This window comes from Pipra filicauda, unplaced genomic scaffold, assembly GCF_003945595.2.
Source record: "Pipra filicauda isolate LSUMZ 115617 unplaced genomic scaffold, ASM394559v2 scaffold338_size783178_pilon, whole genome shotgun sequence".
In the NCBI taxonomy this organism is placed as follows: Eukaryota; Metazoa; Chordata; class Aves; order Passeriformes; family Pipridae; genus Pipra; species Pipra filicauda.
The window spans coordinates 618542-645344 of record NW_024104463.1 but is presented as its reverse complement, the minus strand read 5'-3'; the positions used below and the strand labels follow the sequence as shown (position 1 = coordinate 645344).

The window sequence follows — 26803 nt, the reverse complement described above, 5'->3', positions numbered from 1 at the left end:
TGCACATTTGCAAGTACAGCTCTTGTAGTTAAATTTCAGATTGCTTTGGGTAATTAAGCAGTCAGTTTTGGTTAATTCCTTGGGCAGTATTAATAACTTCCAGTAATAATACTACAAGTTTCTCATTTAAAAAAAAAGAGAAGCAAGACAGTGAAAGCCTGATAATGGAGCCTGAAGCACATCACCAGGCTCTCTGAATGAACTTGGAATTGTCTAAAAGCTTTCAAAACCATCACTCTTTATTTTTAATGAAAAAAAGTAGTAGTCAGTTATAACCCTCTTATCTGCAGCTCCCTTTGAGGTTCTCATGCTTACATGGAGCCTTACATACAACACTGGCTTCTCACTTTTAGCATTTATCTACACTCAAATTGGGGTATGTGCTTCCAGCAGGCTCTTCAATAAAAAACTCAGGCACCAAAGCTCCAAGTGGGTAAGAATTTCTGTTCCCATTTCTGGTATTGTGACTCTCTCTCTGTTTTAAGGTCCAACAATGAAGCTGAAACGGCTCACGGTGCTCGAGAAATACAGGAATGAAGTAGACTCCTTCTATGAAGAGTAGGAAGTCTTTCATCCAAGCATTAAGAAAGATCTGTGAGCAAAAGAAAGTATTTTCTAATCAAAAGCATTAATGGAGATTTATGCCTTTTTTGGGTCTGTAGTCTATTGAACCAAACCACTAAAGCTGCTGTGTCAGTTTAGTTGTTCCTGATACTCACCTGATCATTTGTCCCCTTTTTACAGAAGCATCTACAGTGTGTCCATTTTCTAATACCATTTTTACTTTATGACCTAAATGATTAAAACATCCCTCTGTGTTGTATAAACTGGGTATAACTAATTAATTCCTCTAGACTGAGAAACCATTCTTTTATATAGTGATTTTCCTATTTTCCTTTTTCCCTGTTGTTCCACAGGCCATTGCCCATAGCTCAGGATACATTTTGGTAGTTGGCAGTACTGCTCAATAAAACTGCCAGACCACTCCAGTGAGAATTATTTAAAAAAAAAATAAATCAAAAGGGCTGAATTTCTTTTCTCCTCCTACACAGGAGTTTCTTGTTGTTCACTAACACATTTCAGAACCTGAAGGCTTCTCCTCCATTTCTGTAGTGGCCTCTGTGAAAACAGCAGCTCATTTCTAAGTCCGTGTTGGAATAAGCATTACTATTTCTCCTAAAACCAGATAATCAAAGCAGTTGGGGGAATAGCTCCCCAGGACTGGAAGACATAAAGCAGTAAATACAGGAGCTGTCCCCTGGGAGTGCTGTTTAGAACAGACACTTCTCTCAGATTGTTTACAGCGCTTTTCTTTAAGCAGTGTTTGTTGGCGTGGATCTGCACGTGCCAACACTCCCATTGTACTAATTCTGGAGCTGCATTTCTTCTTACCCCTATGAAAAATAAATCATGTTCCGTGGAGGACATGCTTGGCACAGTTGTGTCAGGGGGGTGCTGTGAGTGACCCTTGGCAGGCAGCTACAGCCACTGTTCCCGAGAGGAAAACGTGATGTGGAACAGGAGACTGTTTCCATGGAAGTTCCACTGCCAGTCTCATCTTGTAGACTTAAGATTTGCTGCAAGTACCAATAACCAGCTCAACACACAAGACAAGGCAGCAGCCTAGGATTATAAAAACAAAACAAGCAAGAGGACTTTGAAAAGTTTATTCTTCCCCATTTTGTGCGCAGTGGTCATTCAGAGGTTCTTTAACAATATGAATCTGAAGGAAACAAGGAAGCAGCAGCTTGTAAGACACGGAAAGAAACGTTGCCCTATTCACCAAAAGCAGAGTGCCTGAGGAATAAAGCTCCTCCAACATGTTGTTAGACTGTATAAAAAAGCTGGGATGCTCACTTTGTAGAGCCACACGAGAAGTCGTTACTCAGAAACGATTTCACCTTTGAAACAACCAGCCTAAAACAGTCTTAATAGATATTACTCCACTTAGTGACTTTCTATTAATAGAATTAAGCTTTAAGAAGCCTGGTTCTGGCAGTAGGGATAATCCTGTGCTATACTAATGAGTTTTAAAATACACATTTTCTCGTTGGGGGCACTGATGGAAGATACCTTTGGACATACAGGTCAGAATGACTCGTATGACCATCTGCACGTGATGAAGGAGGGAGGGAAAAGAGTTGCTTTTGCACCTATTAAGCTCAGAAAGCAAGGAAAAAAAATAAGTCTTGGATCCCCTTGAATAGGGATGAAATGTATTTCTGGAACATAGGCACCAGAGCCAAACAGCTGATCTGTCTTAATCCCTTTAGGACCAGTCCCTTACATTCACTTTTGGATAAAATTACCAGTCAATACAGTAGAACACACTGAACAGACTATGCAGAAAGCTACAACACAAAGAGCATTCCAGCAGAAGTCATGAAATATCTAGGATAAATCTGCAAAGTTAATACTTTCACAATATATGGCAGAGGTAATTTTATATCATTTACCCTCATTAGAACTCCGTTGGAAAGGGTATTTCAGAGAGGGAAAACTTGTAAGAATTATTGTGGTGTCTAGATTTGAGAAATAACTTTGCTTCAGCATTAATTCTCACCCTTTGCTAGTTAATGGTTGTGGGCTTTTTTAAAGTACACAAATAGATTAAATCTCTAGAATTTTGTACTTCTTTATTCATGCCTTTGGTGGGCAGGGCTGTATTTCATCACCAGAGTATCTAATGTGGTTTTCTCATTGCTTTTAACATGAAATTGCTATTTTAAGTTATTTTATACCCGTTTCTGTTTCAGAAGGTCATCTTGTGCTACTGTTAGGCTGAAAACCTTTTCAACTTCAGCAAGACCAATAAAGCAGGTTTTAACCATTAAGGTGCTTTTACATTTCACTAATTCTGTTACTGGTTTATAGTTGCATAATTTTTCTTTGTGGAAAGTAAAACCCTCTAACTGAAATGGAAAATGGTAGACAGTTACAGTGCCAATAAAGGAATTCACTTACATAAAAATGTTCACCAGATAGAAAAAAAAAATAAATAAGACAAAGCACTTGGAAAAGTCCACTGAAAGCAGGCACAAGCATCGTTTGTAGCCATTTGGACTAAATTTATTAATGGAGAGGCCTTAACTAAAAAGTTTGCTCTCAAGAGATAAGCAAACTATCTGCATGTGGGTATCAAGTTACACATAATGTACTGTGTGTGACACGTCCTCCAGGGGCCGGGGTGAGGCAAGTTTAGTCCTTGTCCCGTACCCTGCGGCAGATCTCGTCTGTGAACTCCGAGCACTTGGCATTGCCCCCCAAGTCCTTTGTCAAGACCTGAAAGAAAGAAAAAACAGTATTACTGACATGTTTCACGGGGATAGTCCTGTCCCTGAACGGTTCTACACGTTCTGATATGTTGTGCATGGACAGGAAATAGGGGTGAGAAGGAACACGGGGCGTGTGAGGAGTTCTGCAGCCCACACAGAATTCAGCAGTAAGGACTGGCACAGGCACAGGAACTGGAGGATCAACATGAAGTCCTTTAACGTTATCCAATTTGAACGTGATTTTATCTTAACTGCAGGAAGAAAGTGTGTTTGGTCAAAGCTCTACAAAGTCCTTTGGCTCCATAATAGTGCAATTAACTGTTAAGTATTTAGGCTTTCAGTAAGAAGTTTGTCCTTTGGAAGTAAAATTCATATATGAAGGCTCAGCACTAATTGAGAGTAATTAATAAGGGTGGGTTTTTTGTTTGCTTTGTTTTGTTTGTTTGAAGGAAACCCACACAGAAAAGGCACACATAACTCTTAATGCTACATGATAACAATTCTTTAAGTTTTCTTAGTTTAGTTAAGAGACGGAAAATGTAGAGTTAAACAGCTTTGTCATCACGTACAACTCCTGTCTGGGAGCTTTAAGAGAGTAAAATAAAAAGTGGGCAACATGGATGGTCTAACCGAGCTAGATTAAAGCAGTCTGGGAGATAATTTAAAATCATTAGTTTCCCCCTTACATGACACACACGTCTCTTAATTTAATGATTGAGGGAAGGGAGGAATAGCAGCATGAGAAGCCATCAAGGTTACTGTTGTAGGACCTTGTAATTTTAACTGCATTAAAATTCAAATAAAAAGATTCTCTCCATTGTGAGCATATAATCATAATGTTTTAAGTAACTGGAGAACAACTAGCCATGTCACAAAACTTGCACTGTGTTATCTTCCATAGAATTACTGACCTGCAGATGGAGGATTCCACTTCCAGAGCAGTAAATGGGAACTTTACAGGAGCACCTCTTTATTCACTTGTAAGTTCAGGTGTTTTTTAACACAGTAAGGTAGCTGCAAACAGACCACTTGCAAAGTGATGACAACTTTTGGTTTCAGCATGCTTGTTATTTTAATTACCAAGCAGCTTCTTGTGGTCCTGCTAAGGTAACTGAACCAGCATGGCTAACTGCTCATCCTCCTTAACTGCCAGCTCCAGGATCTTTCCAACTTTGTTTTGAAAAGATGGACATCAAAGCAGAGCAGTGAACCAATAATGGTAAGAGCACAAACTCAAGTGAAGTTTCAGAGCATAAGTCCTTCCTCAGCCCCAAATACCCTATTCGAGTCTTAAATCTGGAGACACCTACTGCCAAAGGGAAATCCTGTATCATCTCAAGGGAAAAGGTAAATACTGGATAAAAACTGTAGTTCAAAAAGGAGTGAAAGCAGTAAGGAAGAAAAAAGAAAATAACTGAGCTGAAAAAATAGGAACAGAAGTATTACAGTCAGGACTGGAATGCTATAAACTAAGTGGCTGATTAAGGCCTGTGAAAGGCAAATGAGTGTCCTTTGCTTCAGGATCCAGATTTAAATATATATGCATTGTATGTTTTATAAACTTTATAAGTGAAATGCTACTAGTTACTTAAACCTCTAATCCCCTCCCTGAAAAACAGATATCCAGTTCAAGCTTTTAGAGTTCACAAAGCTGTAGAAATGTGAGATGAGCATTACTGAGACACCAGGAATGCTAGAGCCCGTCCCTAATTACTGAGAAGGGCAGGCTTAATACCACCAAAGATAATATAATTACTGCCAGAGAAGGACAGTGGCACTGCTCATGCAACAGGCCAGCACAGCAGGTCAGCCACCCTTCTCGTGGTCATGTTCTGAGTTAATTTTTGCTGGGATATAATATTATTTTACTTCACTAAAATCATATTATATCATATTTAGTGCATTTATTTGCACCCCCTCCTATTACCTTTCCATCTTTAATGGTATCAAAGCAAGCTGACTCTATTTTTGTGGCATGTTTGTGTAGTCCCATGTGACGCAGCATCATCACAGCACTCAGGAGGAGGGCAGTTGGATTTGCCATGTCTTTGCCTGCAATGTCTGGTGCTGTTCCATGAACCTAGAAATAAAAGCAAACCTATCAGTTGGGATGTCAATATGCTGATTAAAATGTCCTAGGCAGTCCAAGTGTGTGCAAGAAACCTGAACCATAAATCCTCACGTATATTAAAATGGGAGTTACTTTGCAGCAATATGGAGATACCAAAGACCAAAACAATTTAGTTCAAAGGCATCAGAATGGCAGAACTAGGTCACCTAATACCTCTAAATTGTGCCCCTCTGGTTCTGTTTCATAGAGGGTATTTATCTTATGAAAAAGAGGGAAAATAGAATGTTGGTCAAGAAAAAGGACGTGCAAAAAACTTACACACTTCACCCAGCCTCTCTGGGTAAAGCCTCACCAGCTCCACAGTAAAAACCAGTTTTATGCAGAACTTTGTTAAATGTCAGTCACACTGTATAGTATGGAGAGGTTTTAGATTCCCAAGTGGAGACAAAGCAGTTATTCCTGCTCCCCCTTGGATAACAAAACTTACCGACTCAAAAATGGCCACTCCGTTGGCGCCGATGTTCCCACTGGGTGTCACTCCCAGGCCCCCGATCAGTCCAGCACACAAGTCACTGAAAAAAACCCAACCATCAAATGAAAAAACACAAGTTTGTCCATACAGAGTTACCCCTCTGCAAGGTATTAAAATACTCGTTTATCAATCTATTGCAAGCGTAACTTACTTTATGTGCTTACACAGTCTGAGAATAACATTAAGAACAGATGCTGTGAGCACCTTGTGCTCAATTGGAATGTTTGGAAATTTTTAGGACTACCAGCAGAAGGCAATGCAATAAAGGAAAATCAAGAGGAAATTCCAAATTCTAGGATAAAGCTGGTAAGACACAGGCACAACAAGAAGTACTAAAAGCACAGAATACGTGTAGAAGTCTAAAAAACTAGCAAAAACTGTAATGTACAGCTCCCTGTAACTATCCAGAAATCTTATTTCTTCTGAAGGGGCCACAGAACTACTTTTCATATGTAAAGTCCCTCTAAAAAAAGGTGGAAGAATTTTCCTCAGGTAGCTGAATTACCAACAGTTTTGTAGTGTATTGTGTAGCTTAAGGGACATTTTCCAAGTGACACCAGACTAACTTTCCCCCTCCCTTTCCTGAACAGCCTGTAAGTCACCAGTCTGACATTAGCAGGTCATCAGCCATCTGCATTTGGGTTCCTCCCAAATTAACATGGGGAAGGACAAACCAACTGTGCCTGTAGCCATCAGACTGTACCCTCAGAGCTGAACATACTGACAAACAATGCTCTTAAAACTCGGGTGTTTTCACAGATATACATATTGCCCACAACTCAGCTCAGCAAGGACTAACAAGCAGAAAAGTTTGTTTGACCTTACAGAACAATATTGGGAGTTTAATCTAAAATAAAGCTTTATAGAGTCTGGGGAAAAAATGGATAGTTGAATTTGTCACTGTAACTATTAAATGCTTCAAGGAAAGAGATCTTCTGTACCTGTTCAGTCCAAGAAACCTGTCTGGCATTATGCTCCTGCTTTAAAGAAGCAGTGGGTGAGGCCTCACCCAGTGATCACAGTGCCCTCTTCAAGGACAGACTCAGATTTATTGCAAATTTTTAGAACTGCAATTTTTTATGGAATTTCTCTGAGAACTTTAAAACGGGTGCTACTGAACTATGTGAAGGGAGTTGCAACAGTACTGATGCTGGGACTCATGTGATTTGATGTCTTTTAGTTAACAGCTAACAGCAGCTATGAGGGCCCTGGGCACTCCTCTACCAATTCTTAAAGCAAGAAGCATTAGCTGGAACCTGATTTTCCCTGGAGTGGGATTCCAAAGGTTGGAATGGTGTAATACTCAGCCTTATCACAGAGAGAGGGCAGTTTTAAAAGAGCTTAAGAAGCATTTCTTCTTATATGTAAGTTACCCTTACATTTATTATCTGTAGATAAACAAGAGATGGGTTCTAAGATGTAAATAGTCATTGAACTTTAAAACAAACCCTGATTCAGGCTGTTTTCTCAATATCTCCTTAAGAGGTGCAAGGAGATGCCATGTTACGTTCCACACTTAAAGTTCAGAGGAGACACTTCATTTTACACACAGTATTTGATGGAATTTACACTCTACCTAAACATTTTACAGAATGGAAACTGTGTGCTGGTGGATTTTGCCTTCAAGAGACCAAGCTCCTCCAGCATTCATGTAGTTCAAATATGAAATTTAATTTGAAGGTAAGGAGAAAACATAATACGTAAAACAAGAGCTGGTAGGACATGAAGAGGCCACACATTTGGTTCTTCAGTGACTCTGCAGAATCATTTAACTGTGTGAGTGGCTCTCTGTACACATCATGGTCCCACAGTCACCCTACAAAATCTATTTTAGTGCTAAAGATGAGAAAGTTTTTCCCTAATCTCTAACCAAGCATTTTTGATTGCAATGTAAGCCATTACATTCTCCACACATTTGGAGAAATTTCTCTTCTGCCCCATCTGAACAATATTCATAGACTCCATAAGCAGCAACTTCTCTTTTAAATAAGAAGCACATTCTCATCCTATAGCCCCACCCAACAATATATTAATAACTGAAGTGTAATAATACCATCCTTTCTTCCCATTTCAAGTCTGGTTTATGAAGTTTTAAACTCTGGATGCATAGATCACCCATCTGGCTTGCACGTAACCTCAGTGACTGTTGGGAAAGTATCAGTATTTTATGTGTTGGGTTAGTTTAAATTACAATCTCCATACCTGAGGATGTCACCGTACAAGTTTGGCATAACAAGCACATCAAATTGTGATGGATCTTGAACCATCTAGAAGGAAGTATATTTTCATTAAGGTTAAGAATTCAAACAACAAAAAAAAACCTCAACAAAAATTAAAATATAGAAATACTCACATTCAGACACACAGTATCCAGATACATTTCATTAAATTTAATATCTTTACAGTTTTCTGCTGCCTCCCTGCATTTTCTCAAGAAAAGCCCATCAGACATTCTCCTGCAATTAGATAAGCAAGAGAATATTGCAGTTATTGTAAGGAAGCAGTACTCAAGGTAGAGAAAACTGCATGCAAGAGAGATTTAAATAAAAATACTAGATTACAGAAACTTAATTTGTGACTATCTCCTAAATATAACTAATCTTTTAAATATATTACAGAGAAGTTATGCCTTTTAAATTTCCTCCTAAAACATTTTTGTGTCAGTAGTTTAACAGCCATACACATACATTGTCAGAATGCCTTCTATTCCTTTACTAAAGGTTCAGTGGGTTTGTAAAGGTGGTGTCACACATCCCACATGTTATGACTCAGTTCAGGCTTGGAAACTGTAAAAGACACTAGCCACTTTCATCCTCAGTCTTTAAACTAATTTGCCTTGTTTAAAAGTTTTTAAAATAAGAGCTTTGCACGAAAGGATTCCTAAAAACTCGCTAATAAATATATCAGTACATCATTATCGGGGTCAGTATCACCCATTTTACTTAGGAGGCATTTACTTCACTCTTTTGCCATTTTACTTATTCCCAGTGGCATCAACAGAAGTTACACATTTGAGTAAGACTTAAAAAGTTGTTTATAATTAAATGCATATTGTTATTCTGTCCTCCTCAAAAAGAAGTGTGGACATACATAATATTTGCCTTGTGCACAGCTGTGACGTGGCTCCTCTGATTGTTTCTGGCGTACTCGAAAGCGAACTCCGCGATCCTCTTGCTGGCTTCCTCTGTGATCAGCTTGATGCTCTGCACAACCCCATCGACGATCTGAGAGACAGATTACATCGGTATAAAAGTGTAAGATCATTCAAGTCACTGGGATGAGGGGGAGCAGAGTTCTGAGGGAGTAGAGTGGTGAGGGAACAGAGGGGTGAGGGAGCAGAGGGGTGAGGGAGCAGAGGGGTGAGGGAGCAGAGGGGTGAGGGAGCAGAGGGGTGAGGGAGCAGAGGGGTGAGGGAGCAGAGCACAGGGAGCAGAGTGGTGAGGGAACAGAGCACTGAGGGAGCAGAGCACTGAGGGAACAGAGCACTGAGGGAACAGAGCACTGAGGGAACAGAGCACTGAGGGAACAGAGCGGTGAAGGAGCAGAGCACTGAGGGAGCAGAGTGGTGAGGGAGCAGAGTGGTGAGGGAACAGAGTGGTGAGGGAACAGAGTGCTGAGGGAGCACAGCGCTGAGGGAGCAGAGCGCTGAGGGAGCAGAGCGCTGAGGGAGCAGAGCGCTGAGGGAGCAGAGCGCTGAGGGAGCACAGCGCTGAGGGAGCAGAGCGCTGAGGGAGCAGAGTCTTGAGGGAGGCAGTCCCAACACTGCATTTCAGAGGGAAAGCGCCAAACAAAAACCACCGTGAACCCCCCTGAGGCGGGCAGAGTCACCAGCCCTGACACAGAAAGCCCCCAGGAAGGCAGCCCTGGCAGCACGTACCACGTGCTCGATGCCGCTGTACTCGCCCTCCGTGTTCTCGCGGATGGTGACGATGTTCACGTCCGTGTAGGGGGTTTTGTAGCCCTCGATGGACACGCAGGGACGCACGTTGGCGTAGAGGTCAAAGGTTCTGCGCAGCAGCAGGTTCATGGAGGGGTGCCCTGCGGCAATGGGGGTCTTCAAAGGCCCTGGATGAAAAAATATACGCATGGGTTTGAGAGCTGAAACTCTGGGTCCAGTGTACTCTTGGAGAGGATCTCCAAATTCCCGTTTATCCCTTCTGCTGAAAGGTCAGGGAACTCTCTGTGTTATCAAGTGCTGCACAGGGACATCGATCAGCTGTTGAAAGGCCAAACCGCAATCTGGACATGGAATAGGAGAATTTACTACAGGTTTTCACTGAAAACACATATAAAGATACTACTCATTATAAATACGGTTATTGCATGCTATTGTGTATCTTAGAAATGCTTTCTGCAGAGAGTCCAAAGGTTGGAATGTAGTAATACCCACCTTCAGCTATGAGAACTATCAAAATTATGGCTTGGAAATGAGGGACTGTTTCAAGATTACAGATAACAGGACAGGCTGTCCCCTATAATTACCCATTTTATTGTGCTACAGATGAAGAACTTTGGCTTTAAGCCAGACTCATAATAAAAACAACAGTATTTAGTATCCGTGTATTAACCCCTAAAATACCTTTTAATCCCATTTTGTTTTTATCCATGGATTCTTTGGCTTCTGGGGGTATCATCCACTTCCCTCCTGGTCCTTGGATAGCTGTAACATTCCTTTCTTCCCACTGAATAGGAGCCTAAAAACATATACTCCATGTTAACTTAAATGGCATGACTTTTGCTTCAAGTTTTAACTTTCCTTTCATAAAAAGGTGCATTAGGAATTTTGTCCAGGTCTTCATAAAACAAATTTTCTCTGGTAAGCAAAAGTAAGCATGAGATGTTTGAACTAAAGCAGTGTTTAAAAAAGGTAATTAAGTGAAAATGAAATAGTATGAGCAGCCCATCATCATAAACTTGAGTCCCACAATGCCTCCCTAGGTGTCATATACACCGAAATGGTTAGAATTGCAAGACAGGTGCTATTTCTTTCAAGTTTTCAGAGCTGGTGAGTTCTTTGTATACAAGAGACAACATCTGAAAACTGAATTAATTGAGAACTCATCATCTCTCCCGCCTGGAACACAGTACACGACACAGATATGTATCTGTTATCTAACTGAAAATCTGCATGTGTTCCACAATTGTTTCTGAATTTGCATTCACCACAGGAATCTTCTGAGTGGAGACAGGCTGCCACCCCTTCACTTCAGCAGGAAGGGCCACAAAGGAAAAGATACAACATCGGTAAAGAGAAATTCACTTTTTGCAAATCCAGGCTGGACAGTTGTAATAGAAAGGGAATATGCCTTGGTGCTGTTACTAATATGGAACAATTTAACAGGCATCTTGCCTGAAGAGCTCTATTTCCTTTCAAGGAAACTTGACCAATTCTGGTGAAGTTCCTCAGGTGGGCAGGACCACACCTCTTGGATATAGAGAGTTTTCATCTCACTTCAGTTGATGTGTTTGGCAGTGCAGCAGTTTGATTCCTAAAAATAAGCCAGTCCTTTCACACACACTTTCACCTGCACTGGAAGTCACAATCAATGAAAGAACCTGCTCTTACCAGTTGCTCAGGATTACTACATCAACCAGGTGATACACTGAGTTCATTGAGTATCACATGATACATCAAGTTCATATTCCCAAAAATTAGGCACAGCATTTGCTCTCAACTCTCTACTTGTCTGCCAGATAACAGTTTCAAGCCCTGCCTTGATATCACATTCCTGTCTTCTATTACTTAAAGCTTTAACCTCTATTCTCAAGAAGTTTTAATAGCTTAAATATTACTTTATCTTTTGGAAGCTAAAGGGAAAACTTTTTAAACCTGCCTAGTTAGTATTTGTTGTTGTAGTTAAACTTACAATTCTTATAGCAAGACAAATGAGACTTACTTTGGCAGCATCAAAGATCTTCATGACAGCAGCAGAAATCTCAGGTCCTATGCCATCTCCTGGGATTAAAGTTACTGTTTGTACCTAGGTAAAGAAATATCAGTAGTACAACAAATGAATGTTTGGTTTCTGCACAGAAAAGATTTTCATGTGTTGTAGGAACCAAATAACTATCAGAAAACAAGAGAAATTTTCAGTTACCAATTATTCACTATGAAGAATAGCAGTCCTGGACAGAAGTGAGAATGAACTCCCTTGCTTTCCAAGGGACTGTGAAAATGTTTTGAGAGGATTGTTTAAAAATTTGCCTACTATCTATTCCTATTTCAAAACAGAGGTGGAATGTGAAAGGCAGGTTCCTGCTCAGTACTCCTTGGAATGAGTGATCTCAGCATAGTTTCTGTGGCAATCTGAAGAGGAGGTGGTGTTACCTAGTGATGTTACACATCTCTGTTACACATGTGCCTCCAGCATTACCAACGTGCTGTGTAACACTGACACATGCTAGAAAAGATTAAGGGACAAGAAAAGCTGCATTCATCTTAAAAAAAAAAAAAAGGGTCATGCCAATGTAAACTTCTCAAGTGACCTCCTAAAAATCTCAGACCCGTTTTTGACAATAGCAGCTTATTTTCCTCCCATGTTCTTGGTCTTGTTTCTTTCTTTGCACGGCTCAGGATCAACGAATAATGGGGGAAGAAAGTACTCTGCTTTGATGAAAAAAAGAATAAATTATGATCACTAGTCTGAGGCACACGCCCCAGCCCTTTTTGCTTTATTTAAAGAGTTCCAACAGTTTTGTATGTGCTTCTCATTACTTAAGAAAAAGGGCAGCTCAGATATTATTTGCAAAACTCCAGACTGAATCTACTCACAAGATATGCTACCACCCCTCTCCACACAAAATACTCAGAATTTCAATACATGTTGATTTTTTTGACTCATTTGAGCCAGAGAAATTCTCAGTGCATGACAAAACCCCAGAGCTTTGTTACAGCACTGCAAGACTCCACCTGAGCTAAGTGTGTTATGAACAGAGCCAGAGGTGCCTCACCTGCTTCTTTTTTGTACTGTATAAGTGACCCTTTGGTTTCTTTTCTAGTTGGTGCACAAGACTTGTAATTAGAAGCCACAGCTCCTCTTTAAAATTAAATCCTGCTTAAAGGTATGTGCAGCAGTGCTGAGCCCTGCTCCTGCCTTCACTGAAAAAAAAGGCCCATGGGCACTTCAAACACAGACACATAAAGAAGGTAAAACAGCTATTGGGAAATACACAATCAACGTCTAAGGTACTTTAAAGAGGACCTTGAAAAGGCAGAATTTTAGATGCAAGGTATTCTAAAAGCAGCAGTAAAGTAAATCTAGTGCTTAGAGGGAAGTCTGCAAAAGAAAGAAAATGAGAAGCTTCTCAACAATCTTTCTGTTTTGCCCAATATTTGCTAATTTCCAGATGAATTTCAGAAGATTGGCTTATGTCTGTATTTTATGAGGACTTTCATGCCACTTGTATCTTTTGCCAGAGCCTCTTGTATTATCACTCGCACTTAATATACAATTTGCAGTGACAGTGATTAACCAATGTAAATCCAGGATGGCATTAAGAGCACGTACGTTCACTCGTTTGGCCCTTCTTTTGGGGGAATATAAAAATAACAACAAAATTTCCAAACCCCTTTATTGAGAAACTTCATGAAAGAAAAAAATGGGACTATTATACTCACAGCATTACCAAAACTTCTGGTCACCTTTTTTTGGTTTTTGAAAGCACCTAGCAACCGAGAAACCTGCAGAAATACAAATCAAAAAGATGCTATTTTACCGCGCAAATGGGATTTTAAAACGCTAACAATATTGCAGCAAATCTGCATTTTTAAAAATCATATTGCTTTAAATTTCCTATCTCAAACTAGTACAAAAGTCCAAGTGAAACAAGAGTATATTGCAGCAAATCTGCATTTTTAAAAATCATATTGCTTTAAATTTCCTATCTCAAACTAGTACAAAAGTCCAAGTGAAACAAGAGTACCCAGTGCTTTGCCAAGTTGCTGTCTAACATTCTTTGCACCAAGTATTCTTAGCACGAGGTGAGCCCAGGACAGCCCTTCGTGCCTTGGGTGAGGGGAAGCCCCTGCACCACTGCTGGAGTCCTCACACACAACAGACTGGAAGCAAGGCTGCAGTAACTCAGCTAAATAGATGATATGCTAAGGATTGGGATTTGTGGAAAGCAACGTGAAAAATGAAACACTTTGTTGGGTGGAAGTATCTTCACGCATTTGAGGTGAGGTTTCCAAAACTACTTTGCATCAGTGTCACTTCTTCCGTTCAAAACGTGGTGAATTTTGTTCTTCTACCTCCTGTAGCTGTATGATTTGCACTGCTGCCTTCTGCAGGCCTGATGGGTTTTAAAAAGCGTAACTGAAATGCACATTAAAGACAAAATTCACCATAGCAACGAGTCCAGAAAGCACAGTCAAAGAATTACACTTTCTAACATCTGAATATTCTGAACTGGCATTAAGCTTCAAAACTGGGGTGGTAACTAAGCTCTTGTCTAGCTGAACATCATGGACAAAATTCCCAATCTGCAGAGAAATCACAGCCTCCCAGTCTTACCCTCCTTTTTAGGACTATTGATGGCTCTGTGGCTTAAGAGCTAGAAGGCTTTTAACTGTAAATCGACACTCCTTCAGCTCTGCCACACTCACATGTGCAGGCTGTCTGCAGCTATCAGCTAGAATGGAATCTGACAACTTGTATTCCTCTCCTGTTCCATTTGTATTTGTTATTTCTCACCTTTACTGACACATACAGCGTACGGCAAAAGGCTCACACTGTGCTGGCACCAACAGAAACAACTACAAACAATACAAGTCTCAGGTAAATTGTAAGGAATGCTGTGGGAGAAGTAACTTAAGCTAGATCTATTTTTGCTTGTAGCTCCACATGAAATGTCCAAGGTCACTGCCACGGGCAAGCAGTGCTTGCCACAGCAGCCACATGGCTGAGGAAGCAGCTGGAGCAATTAAATGAAATCGTGAAGTTCACTCCACAGCCTAAGTGTCCTCGTGGTACAATTCCTACACCTAGAGCCGGGATTCACATTCCAAAATAGCCCTGGAAAGGGAACAGCCTGTCCTTGCAGAAATCACGGGCCTGGTAAGTTATACTGAAGTTCAACATTGATAACACCAAGAAGGAGTCGGGCCGAAGGAGAGCGATCCATCCCGACCTTGCAGTCACGTGCCGTGATCAGCTCCCGACAGTTCCTCCTCATTTGAGCAGACAGGTTACGTGGGGCGGCCTCAATGACTTTGCCCCGGTCAGGCTGTCATTTAAAGGCTCCACAGAAATTCCATTTACTCGAGGCACAAAGCAGCATCCCCGCGCCAAGGGCCGCGTTCAGAGCGGCCCAGAGCCGGCGAGCCCCAGAGCGGAGCTGTGGGGGCGGAGAGCCCCCGGCCCGCTGTCCGCGGGGCCCCGCAGTGCCCGGGGCGGGGGCTCCCCGCGGGACCGGCGTTCCCAGCCCGCGCTGCCCGAGCCCCGCCGCGGGACCGCCCCGGCGCCGTGACCTCTACGGCGCGACCTCCCCGCAGGCCGCTGGGGCCGCCGCGGCGCCCCCGGCCCGCCCGGTAACGGCCCCGCGGCGCCTCCCGCCGCCCCCGGCAGGGGACACGCACACTCGGAACCCGCCGCCCTCCGGCCCCGCGGCCCTTCGCCCCCGGCAGCGCTGCCAGGGCCCGGCGGCACCGCGACCTTGCGGCTCTGCCTGAGGCACCGGCCAAGGTCAGAGGAGCTCCCCGGCCAGGGCCCGTCCCGTCCCCCGCCTACCGTGGGCATCCACGCGGCCGCGGCCATGACGCGCCCGGGCTCCGCGGCTGCCGAGGCCCCTCCGCTGCGCGCCCGCCGCCAGACCGGAACCGGCGCGTGGGGAGCGCCGGCCCGGCCCCGCCCCGCCGGGGGAGCCCCGCCCCGGGGCCGCCGCTGCCGCAGCGCCCGCAGCCCTGAGCCGCTGATCCACTGATCCGCTCCCGCCCGCGGGCCCTCAGCTCCTGCCCTCGGTTCCTTCGCTGCCGCCCGCGGGCCCTCAGCTCCTGCCGCCGCTGCCCCGGGCGGCCCGAGCCCCCTCCCGCGGGGCTCCCCCGCAGCCCGGCCGTGCGGGCGGTGCCGGTGCCGCCGGAGGCCGCGGGAGCCCCCGTGGCGGTGTCTGAGGAGGCACCGCTGTGGCATCGACAAACAGAACCGGTTTTCCATTTCTGAAGCCTTTATAAAATCCCAGCTTCTAGAATCAGGTAGTTTACTGGAAAAATAGCTGTTGTTGCTAAGAAAGAAGAGTGTCAGAGTTTTGTGGCAGCTGATGAAAAACAAAACCCAGGCACTTTAAAGTATTAAGCCCCAAAGTTGTTGAAATCGGGGCACTTCGAGGTTGGTATTTGCCTTCCTTTCTGAGGCACTTGTCTCGTTCTCCGAAGGCGGTTCCAGGAGGGGCTGTGGGGGGCCAGGGCTGCAGTGCCCCCTCCCCAGTCCCGCTGCCCCAGCGCCGAGGCTGCTCCACATCCCCCAGCCGGGTCACAGGTGCTGGTTGTTCCTGGCTGAGGTGGTTCCGTAGCTTGGGGTGTTCCTGAGAGTAAAGCACCAAACGAGAACTAAGGCAGTTCGAGCTCAGACCTCTGGGAAGAACAGCTTTTTAAAAGCTTTTCCTACCTTTCTTTCACTTTGGCAATATCAGAATTTGGGGGTTGTCTCAGTACAATTTTGTACGAGTTTTTGGTGATAGTTGTCAGATTAATTCCAGCCTTTTCATTTACTCAGCTCAGTCCTGGCTGTGTTTAAAAGCAAAGGACTGAGACTGTGTGTTCAGTTCCCTCTTGTCCTGAACTTGTGAGTGGAAGTTCTCAGAACTGATATTTGACAATAGACAAGATTTGTAGCCTCCATTTTCTGGGTGTTACTTGCCTTTTTTTTTTTTTTTTCATCACAGGACACCAGAGGTACTCACACCTCTTCCTCTGTTGATGTTTTATCTTGGTTTTGATAGTGCTTTGATTTGAGAATTGCCACTCTGATGTCTGTAGGGCAAGTGTGCAGAGGTCTCTTGATACTGATTTTCTTCTGGTAACTACTGCTGATTTTCACTTTTAGTCTTTAAAATCCAAATTGGCCTTGCAGATAGCTGTCCTAAATATTTATGTGAAATATTGTTTCTTGGTTTCAAAGCTCGAGTATACTTTGCAAATATTGGCTCTTCTGTTGTGCCGTCTTTCTTTTCCACAGCTGATCAGTACATTCATCTTGTGTTCTTGTATTTCTAACTGTATCTGCATTTCTGTTCTGGGGTTGCACTTTGATTGTAAATTGAGGGGAGAAATTTTTCACACATATTTTTGAGACCTCTTGATCTGTGTCTCGTGGGTGTCACCATAATAAGGTTGCAGTACTAAGCCATTGACGGAGTCTGGTTTGGATCTGTCCTGAGGAGGGCTGAACAACACAGTAATAAACCCATCAGTATTTATTTTGCCTAGAAAAATGTGTAGAGATATCAGTACAGTCTTTCCTAGTGATCACTGTATTGAGACTCCCTATGAGGAAATTCATTCTATTGAATTTAGTCTGTTTAGGAAACCACTATTTTTTTATTATTATTTTGTCCCTGAGGCAAGACATTGTCTTGTGCAAAGCACCTTAAAAAAAGGGTCATTTTTACTTATTATGGATAAATTAGGCTTAATGAAATGCAGTCAGAAACCTCCATCTTCTAACACAGTGAATTTTTTTAAGCTAGACAGGTAAGATCATAAACCCAACAAGTTTTCACACAAGCTTTTCTTTTGTTTGTTTTCTTTAGCATTAAAAACTCTCCTAAAGAGTTCCTGCTCATCAGAACAAATGCAGTTTAATGGGACAGCTGGCACTTGCACCAGTTTGAGGGACATGAGTTTTGCCTCTTTCTCAAGCTGTTTATTCTTTCCTCAGGCAGGGCTCAGGCCCAGGAAGCCTTCTCTTACAGGATAGCACTTCCAGACACATTTATGGGGTCTGAGCATCCTCCCATCCATCATGTGTTGGAAAAGCAACTTTTTTATCCACTGCAGTAGCATCAAACTGTCATTGGTAGAATCCATTTCTTTGACTGTTACAATTCTGATGTTTGTTTATCCCTGATAAGCCTTGTTGCACACATTCTCATCCATGGTAATACACTGTGGTTCTGTAGCTCAGGGCAGTGCTGGTTTGCAGCTACTCAAACCTGCATTCTAAATGCTATAATTTGAATAAGCCCTCTCTTAGAACAGGCTGTGGTTCAGCACTTTGTAGAATGTTTTTACTACACATCCAACACACTCCATAGGATATTTTTACTATGTATACAATATATTTACTTTTGGTATTACTGTTAAATGTTTGTTCTTTGTTGTTATATGCCAAGGTAAAGTGAACTATTACCCAATTATCAGGTTATCAGGTCAGGATCATTAGTAGCTGTAGGGAAAAGCACAAGGCAATTCTTGGGAGTGGTTTTATTAACCTTGCTAACCTTCCTTGACGAGGAAATAATGACCATCGACAGAGCTGTAAATAAAGACTTTAGTTTTACCCTCTCCCGTTCCTTTGTGCATGAATGGAAAGTGAACTTACAACAGGTCTTTCTTCCTTGTTGCCATCCTTTCTCACTCAGCCTTCCTCCTGCTGTTGCTGTAGGAGCTTACCCTTCTGCAGATGTCAGATAATACAATTTTGTCCGAGTTTATTCATTTTGTCTGGCTGCTTCTCAGAGATGCTCTTTATTTTTTTAATTTTCACGGAAATAGTGTTGTGGTGAACTAAAACACCATCCCGGGAGCCCTCTGCTGGCACTCCGTGCTTTTGCTTTAGGCTGCGGTAGTATTTTTTCCTTCCCAGCTGTGCTTGCTTCAGCCTAAGGACTCAGATTAGCGTCTGTTAAACTGCTTTAATCTTGATTTTTTTTTTTATTTATTTATTTTTTACTGTGAGAAGGAGTACTCGCATTGACTGTCCCTGGGAGTTTGGCGGTGCAGACGCGGGCATTTCCTGTGGCAGGCGGGGATGTGGCGGGGATGCTCCGGGCACCGCGAGCCTCCCCGCAGCCCTGAGCGCCTTTGGCAGCTCTCCCGGGCTCTGGGGCAGAGCGGCCGCAGGAGCCGTGCTCTGCCGGGGCCTTTCCCGCTGCCCAGGTTTGCTCCGTGGCTGTCTGTGCAGCACGACTGCGCTGCCGAGCGCCACCGGCTGACGCAGAGCAGCTCCCAAACCTGGAGGTGCCGGGAAGAGCGTCCTGGAATCCCGGAGTGAGCCCCGAGGCACCAGGGAGCTGCTCTCCGCCAGCACCGCCCGCTCGGCTTTGGGGTTATAAAAGCTCCGTGTGCCTCTCAGAAAAGCACCTGGAAAAGGGGAGTGTGGCATCGCTGTCTTTGGACGACACCTGCCCGTGATTTCACACGCTCTTCCTTCCTGGCGCGCTCCAGTCAAGCCTCTGCAAAGATTTCCCGGTGCCGCGTCCTTCCTCACCGGTCGGGGACGGGCACAACCAGTTCAATGCAGGCTCTGGGATTTTTTCGGCGCTCTCTCGGAGTATACGTGCTCTAAATGCCTACAATACAGAGGAATCCAGCTGCTCCTAATGGGATGCATTTGCAGAGAGGAAGAATTCCTCATTTAAGATGGGTAATAAGCAAACGATATTTACTGATGAACAGCTAGATGCCTACCAGGTAAGATATCTCGGTTTGCATTAGGAGATGGGAAGGAGTAATCTTCATGTGTTTCTGATTCGGTTTTTTGTTTGGTTTGAGGAATGGTTTTTCTTTTCTAATATAATTGAAAACTTCCTTTGTAACCTGCATGCACACGTTCTACTATTCCTTCCAGCAACTGTAACGGTATTCAAAGGCTGGGTTGTTAAATATACATAGTATAATTCCCTCTCTGTATACCAGGAAAAGTCACATCCTCAATGCCTGGACTAGGAAGCAGGATAAAGACTGTGATGAGCTTGACAAAGTGTAGCAATAACCTCTCTTTCTCTCCCCGATGCCTTTGGTGACAATAGAGGGGAAAGGGAAAAAAAGGAGGTCTTGTCTAAATTCACTTCTCCTAAGGATGAATCATAGAAATATGCTTAATGTAAGTCCAGAACAGGGATTGTTATGCTTGCATCCACTCCTGGATGGCAGTTTCTTACCTGAACAGAAGTGGAGTTGCATTTTATGTCAGGGATAACTCGGCACTTCTCTATTTACTCACGTTGCATCAACTGATTTTTTTTTTTTTTTAATAGGGTAAAAAATAATTCCCACTTTCCAGTCATGTTTCAGCACACTGCAAATCTTCCTGAAATGGATTGCAGGCAGCTCTCTGCACAATGAGCATCTTGAACAAGTTTCTGACAATCCAGTGAGGTGCTGCACGGAGTAGAAGTGTGCTGAAAAAGGAGGCTGTTGTGCACAGCTGACTCCTTACTAAGAGATGGAGACAGGGCTCTGTTCTTCTTCATAAAGTGACAAACATAGAATTAATAGTGCAGGAAGTCAAGATTCAGTTTATCTTATGATAACCAAGGGGCAGGTCCAGTCATAATAACGATTTACTGTTGGGATCTTTGATTCAAGCCCTTGAAGTGGAAACTATTATTTTAGTTACTAATTTTATCTCAAGTTCCTGCTAACATGGACTTTTCATAGGTGTAAATGTTTATCCACAGAGTCAGGCTAGGGGTGGATGCTCAAATGCTTTGAACCATTATCCCATGTTGAAAATAAGGCATAAATTAAATGCTTTTATAAATACCTCGCCTTTTCCTTGTCATTGCAGGAAACGTGCAAATGGCCCTTCTTTAATTTCCACTTTGTCACACATCTCACCCTCACCAGCAGTCTGTCACTGTAATATATTAGTCTAAGTTAATGGTCTTAGTAGTCCAAATAGATCCAAATAGGCTTTTTCCCCTCCCTGCTGGAGAGGCAAGAGGGAAATCAAAGATCTGTAAAGCGCCAGCGTCTGTCATCCTGCTAACAATGCAAGTGAACACAGAACAGAGCACAACTGCAGCGAAACAAAACAAAATCCAAATGGAATTAATGCTATCTTCTTGACATAAACTGGCAAATGCAAGAGCTGAAATGTCATCCCTAATTCACTGCTCTTCATGCAGAAATTGCCTCTCTCTAATGGGTTTTGCAGCCCCTGCCTTTCCTAATGCCGGGTAATTGATCTCGAAGCCTGGCAGGAGTTGGGCCGGGTGGATTGAGTCACCTTTGGGATTTCTCTGTTACAGGCAGACTTTAGTTCATTAGTGTAGTGCTAGATAATTTTTGACTAGTAATAGCACTTGTTATGTGTGGTGAGTGCCATAAAATAACGAGTTTCAGGACAATCACTGACCCGCAGGATTTGTCAGGAAGGAACCTTTGCCTCGTGCTGTGAAGAATCAGATAAGGACCTAATTTTGGTGGTGATTTGCTCTGATCCATTAGTTTTGCATCACTCTTGTATCTTTTAAACCCAGAGATCCTGGTCTGACTTCTGTAGCCCCCCCCCCCAGAGAGCTCCTGTCCCTCCACTGCATCCTGGGGGAGAGGGCAGTTGGTGTCATACAAATGGAACTTGGACTCAGAGTTTGCCATCTTACCTGCCCTGTTCCCATTTGGGGAATTCCTTCAGAACAGAAAAGGGGAGAATGAGGCAATGGTTCTATAATTCTTTAAATGCAGGTTTTCATGCCTTGAGCCAGCAGCTGAGTTACCAGGGCCTCTGAACACTGGACCAAAGTAAAACACTGTGTACCACGGGCCCCTCTGCAACAGTCTGGTGTGCACAGCTGTACCCCAGTGTACAGGAAGGGATTGCTTTTTAAATGGACCATTGAGTCATCTTTTTTTTTTTTTTCCAAAGGAGAACTAGGCAATTTCTTGTGAATTTGTGTGTCTCTGAGTTAGTACTGTACTCCTTGCAATAATACCCAGGGGTACAGTGTTCATATCTCAGTATGGCAGAAACAAAAGAATCAGCTTAATCCTTTATATAAAATATGGTTTGGGTTTTCTTTTATTTCCCTACAGTTCCTATTGGAAGACTGTTCAAAACCTCACTTAACTCATGGTTAGACTTTATAATTTCTTTATTTAAACGTATTTCTGGACAGTGCCTTGTCTGGTTGTAGCTTCTGCCTTTTTTTAGTACAAATCGCTTTGAGCTCATAGCACCTAAATACTACTTTAGTAGGGAAATTTTTATAATTTTTTTAAAATTCAGTATGTTTTATGTGCTTGTTCTGGAGGAGACACTATGAGATGGAAAAGTGAGAAGTTCACGTGCTTAAAGTTTGGTAAAATCATGTATAAGTGACTTTGGCTTTAGGGAGTAAAGATGAAGCTGCAGAAAAATCACCTGCTTGAAGAGCAAGCATACATAAATCTCAGATCATGAATATGATATTAATGAAATAAAATAGCCTTATTAGATTTATCTAAAACTTTGTGAAATGCCTGATTATACATTTTTTTTACATGTAAACTCTCATATTGTAGAGCCACTTTTTAGCAGAACCTTTACATTTAAATGAAATCTGGTCACTCACAGGATGACCTCAGTGTTTTTAATGGACAAGTCTTTTGAGTGCTCTTCATTAAGACTGGTGATGAGTAACCAGTTGAAACTGTTTGTAAAAGAGACATGTAATAGGACTTTATAATATTGAACCTTTCAGCTTTCTTTTTTTTTTTTTTTAATTCAAAAGAGGTAGAGGCAGATCAAAGAAAGACTGGAAAGCTGTAAATCTCCTAACACCTTGTCATATCACCTGCTATTAAGATCCTATCACTTGTTATTAAAATAGTGTTCTAGTTGGCAGATCTTTAAATTTTCATAAGATTAGTGAAATGTTTTGGAAGTGAGGCTTTTGCTGGCACTGGTTTCCTCATGGAGATTCACCTCATTTAAAAACCTGGCCCTGTAAGAAAATGAATTCTACTGGACATTTCTGATTCTTATGCCCTTAGAGTACTTGGCTGCCCTGGGTTTCTGGTTGTGTTTTTTTGGGGTTTTTGGGGGGGGGTTGGTTGTTAATGTAATGGAGGGGTTTTTGTTTTGGTGGGTTTGTTTGTTTGTTTGTTTTATTTTGGTTTTGGGTTTGGTTTGGTTTGTTGTTTTTTTTTTTAATACACAAAATGCAAAATCTAACCAGGGTCTGGTTAGGGAAAAGGCAAGTATTGATAGTCAAGAAAGATGCATTTCATTGCAATAAAAGAACATTTTAAAAACATTTTAAAAGCTGCCTACAGATTTTGGAGGTCAAGTCTCTTTGAGAAAAGAAAACGAAGGGGGATTTTAGGGCTTTTTGAGTGATGCTGTGTAAAGGTGCTTGAAGCAGCAGAAAATGCAGGTGTGCAATAAAGCAACATCAGGGGCACTTTTTTTTGCCTTGGTGCACTGCATTCCTCACTGAGAAACAGCTGCACTGAGTAGGAAAGGCAGAGAAACTGTGCTTGGGCTGTGGATGAACTGCTCAGTCAACCTCATTCCCTGTTCTGGGGTTACTTCAGTAACTGAGCTGAATTTGATACAAATTTGCTTCTTCCTTGTTTGTTTTTTTTTTGTCCTAACAGAACCTAGATAGTATAGGGCATGTTGCCGGTTTTACTGCAAGGCATTTATACTTTGTTCATTAATGGTATTATTTACTCTGCATTATTTAATCCAGCCTCAAAACAGACTTATGTACCCTGGCAGTCTTCAAGGCAATATTGCAATAAAATATAGTACTGTGAAATAATTACTTGCTCCTTTTACACAAGAATTTGTCTATTACAGAGCTAACTTTTATCCTTTTATCAAAACTGAAGTCAAAGTGGAATTCAGCTATATTTCCTGGGAATTCTGCAAAACCAGATGAAACAAGTTACGTTATGATCTGTCAAGAAATGCCATGTGTAAAGTGAAAGTAGGTCATCGAGCTATCTTTTGATTTAAAAGCCATGCTTGATTTGTTCAGGGTCTTGGAAAATTCATCACAGGTTCTCCAAGATCTTGAGTAAAAAGTATTTTCCATTTGGTACAGTACTGCTGTTCCTGTGCAAATGTAAGCAGCATAATAATGGCACAAGGTTTTTTTGAGGTTATCCTTTAGTCAGATTCTGGTTTCATGTTACCATTTGGTGCTTATATAGATTGAGCAAAATTACATTTGTTGGCAGTTGCTTCTTCCCAGTCCTGGCCAGTGTCTGACTGATTTTACTCCCATGTTGCAGTATGAATATATAAATTGGTTCTTGAAGCTGCAGCTTTTCCCTCCTGAAACTCAGGAGGTGTTTTGGTTGTTTTGGCTGTGGTTGTAAAATAAGTATGATGACAAGTAAGGATGAGCTGTGTGTCAAATCTCCATCCATGTTCCAATGCAAACAGCATTTTTAACTCACCGGTTCTGTTAACTCTTCATACACTCACAGGGGTGAAAATACATAAATATCTTGCTGACTAAGTCTTGCCCAACTCGATACCAGTCTTAGTTGTATGGCACGTAGAACAGAAATACTGCCTTTGTAAAACATTACCAGAGTGAGGTTAATGGTGGGTCTCATCTGGAAGTTCATTTGCTTCTCTCCAGTACCAGATTTTTGGATTGCTTCAGGAGATGATGTTCTAATGGTGTTTTGATCAAATGATTTTACACACATTGTGTGCTTTGGCACAGAACAGAACACCACTGGTGATTTTAAAAACGAAGCCTCTGAAATAATTTGCTTGAAATATTACCTTTTAAAATGCTGCAGCATTCACTACTTAGCATTTCTTAAGAGCTGCTCCCTCAGCTCTATGGATCTCCTCTGTCCTGTTAGCCATTGGTTTCCATTATCTGTAGTTTCCTGGCTTTTGTCTGAGGCTGTTGTTTGTTTTTTTTTTTAATTTGGAGTGATTTTTTGACTGATTTATATTATTTCCTTATTTATAAAACTTTCCAGTGAAGCTGTTGCAGGATCAGAGTAAACCTGCCCTTATGAAACTATACATACAAGAGGCAGAATATATATGCATTGTCCAAGAGGAGAAATAAATTCAGTGGATGCAAGAACTGTTTCACAGCAGCTTTGCACGTTTGAGCACTTCTGTTCTTTCCTTCTGTTGTTCCTTTCTCCAGTTTTTCCTTCTGTAGAGGAGTGTGGTGCATGTACCTGTGGGATCAGTTTGATTTCAGAGCTGTGCTTTGTGCTTTTGAAGGGGTGAAACCCTTCCATTCACTGCACTCTGCTGCCATTCACGAGCTGCCCTCAGGAGCTGGCATTCTCTCCCACAGGACAGCTGATCCTGGAGCCATTCCTCATGTTGTGCTGCGTGTGGACACCTGGCAGAAAGTTCAGTATCAGCACAGTTCTCTCTCTCTCAGTGTTTTTTGTTCAAATCACTGTAGAACTCAATATAAAGCAGAGCTGACCTAGGAATTTGCAGTAAAATTTTACAGACTGGTGGAAAAGGTAGTAGGCCACCTATTTCAGTCTGTTCTGTCCTAAACCTGCCTTCATCTGACATAGGAAATAAAAGAATGAAGCTAACAGCATGTGCATTCTGCTGTTGTATAAAATCATTTGTAAGAGCAGAGACTGTTAACCCTTCCCTACAAGCAATGTTGCAGAAAGTCCCAATACCATGAGCCAATGAGCAGAGCTACCCCTGGAACCTAAATGCACCAGCCATCTGCCTCTGCTCTCTGCAAAGTATTTTGAGAAGCATTTAAGCCACCCAAATGCTGAATCCGAGCATCAGGTCCCATCAGACAAGTGAACGATCTCCTAGAAATCAATGGGGAATGTTCCCTTTGCTTGATTTTATTGTCTTTGCTAGACATAAGATGGTGAGTGGATAATTGCAGATTTGTTTAAGTGGTATTTTACCTCCAAGAAAGCAGCAGTGATCCCATGTCAGCCTTCCAATTCCCTTGATTATTTAGGGCCTGAGGACAGACCGAGTGGGGCCGTTGCTCTTGGAAAAGGAGCAGGTTTGTTCTCAGGGGCTGCAATAGTGACCTGTCGAGGCAAAGCCTCTGTTCTAAACAAGCTAAAACCCCCAAGGGGCCTGCTGTTAGCAGGGCTCTGTCAGGCCACTGGATAGCACTAGAAATAAAAGCAATGATTCTCGCGATCAATTCTTGCCAGAAATGTTGAATTGATAAGAGTTACGAAAACTCTGGTAATGTTTTTTTGTTCAGTATTTAGTTTGTTCTTTTCTAGCAGGACTCCCAGTGGCTTAAGTGTCCAAACAGAACAGACAGGGTGCTTTTTGTGTTCATAATAAACTCAAATACAGTCCACAAAATAGCAAATGTATTCCATGGTAGCTTTGATCTTCCTTCCAGCCAAAGTTTTCCCGTGCATAAATGACAAATGCTTTCCAGGACCCACCTCACCTTTCCTTATGAGAGAGTGAATTGAGCATGTTAACTATTTATTGTCCATCATTGTGTGTTTTCTGTATGAATGAAGTAGCCAGGAGAAAATTGGATGATTCACCTCCGTGTTTCTTTGGCCAAAAGTCTTTAATTAAATTGGAATTAAATTGCTTTAGTTCCAGCAACTATGAAATGTAATTATGTTATTTAGACCTTTGCTCCATCATGGTTTTAATCCAACTTAGGGCTGTGCTTCCAAAAAAAAAAAAAAGGAAAAAAAAAAGTCAGTCTTGTACCCCTTTCTTGTATCAATAGATATTTGTTTCACCTTCCTCTCTTGTACCAGCACTGCCAATTCTAAGGATCTAAAAGGAAACGATCTGAGCTGGAAATGCATCCATCATTGCTGGGGTGATACAAACACGTTAGTTCCTCCCTTCAGGCTTCTCTGACGCAGTTATTCTACTCCCCCCTGAGAAGTCTGCATGGAGGAGAAGGCAGACATGAGGAAGTGGGAGAAGGCAGAGGGATGGCTGGACTCGCCCGGCGGGAATCACTTGGAGCTGTGGCTTTTCCACTTGCCCCTTGATGCCAGCCAGGCCTCTGGGTGGTAAATCATTTCCAAAGGGATCA

General features: G+C 42.4%; 3 protein-coding genes across 10 annotated transcripts in view; 2 read left to right on the top strand and 1 right to left on the bottom strand.

The window, feature by feature from the left end:
* Positions 1-2834, top strand: part of ACSBG1 (acyl-CoA synthetase bubblegum family member 1) — a 42740-nt gene extending 39906 nt beyond the window's left edge. For all 4 annotated transcript variants that reach the window (XM_039384074.1, XM_039384073.1, XM_027712214.2 and 1 more), the window contains exon 14: positions 486-2834. In XM_039384074.1, the coding sequence (XP_039240008.1) occupies positions 486-562 (77 nt within the window). In that variant the 3' untranslated portion in view covers positions 563-2834. The remainder of the gene's footprint in view (positions 1-485) is intronic.
* On the bottom strand, positions 1653-15720 carry IDH3A (isocitrate dehydrogenase (NAD(+)) 3 catalytic subunit alpha). 2 transcript variants are annotated; one of them, XM_027712228.2, is made up of 11 exons: positions 15008-15257; positions 13497-13559; positions 11776-11859; positions 10458-10572; positions 9756-9943; positions 8969-9102; positions 8232-8334; positions 8081-8145; positions 5834-5918; positions 5203-5355; positions 1653-3282 (listed from the first exon to the last, which is right to left on the bottom strand). In XM_027712228.2, the coding sequence occupies exons 1-11, from the start codon at positions 15050-15052 to the stop codon at positions 3199-3201; spliced, it is 1119 nt and encodes a 372-aa protein (XP_027568029.1). In that variant the 5' UTR covers positions 15053-15257; the 3' UTR covers positions 1653-3198. The 2 variants fall into 2 exon arrangements, with proteins under 2 accessions (XP_027568029.1, XP_027568030.1); XM_027712229.2 differs by lacking the exon at positions 15008-15257 and adding an exon at positions 15607-15720 and having other exon boundaries at positions 3048-3282.
* A 294-nt stretch (positions 15721-16014) lies between these two features.
* Positions 16015-26803, top strand: part of CIB2 (calcium and integrin binding family member 2) — a 43669-nt gene continuing 32880 nt past the window's right edge. For 3 of the 4 annotated variants that reach the window (XR_003539042.2, XM_027712233.2, XM_027712231.2), the window contains exon 1: positions 18746-19505. Coding sequence is in view for 2 of the 4 variants with exons in the window: in XM_027712233.2 (XP_027568034.1) it covers positions 19455-19505 (51 nt within the window). In the remaining 2 variants the exon portion in view is untranslated. Of the gene's footprint in view, positions 16068-18745; positions 19506-26803 lie in introns of those variants that run through there. The other variant, XM_027712236.2, reaches the window with a different exon arrangement.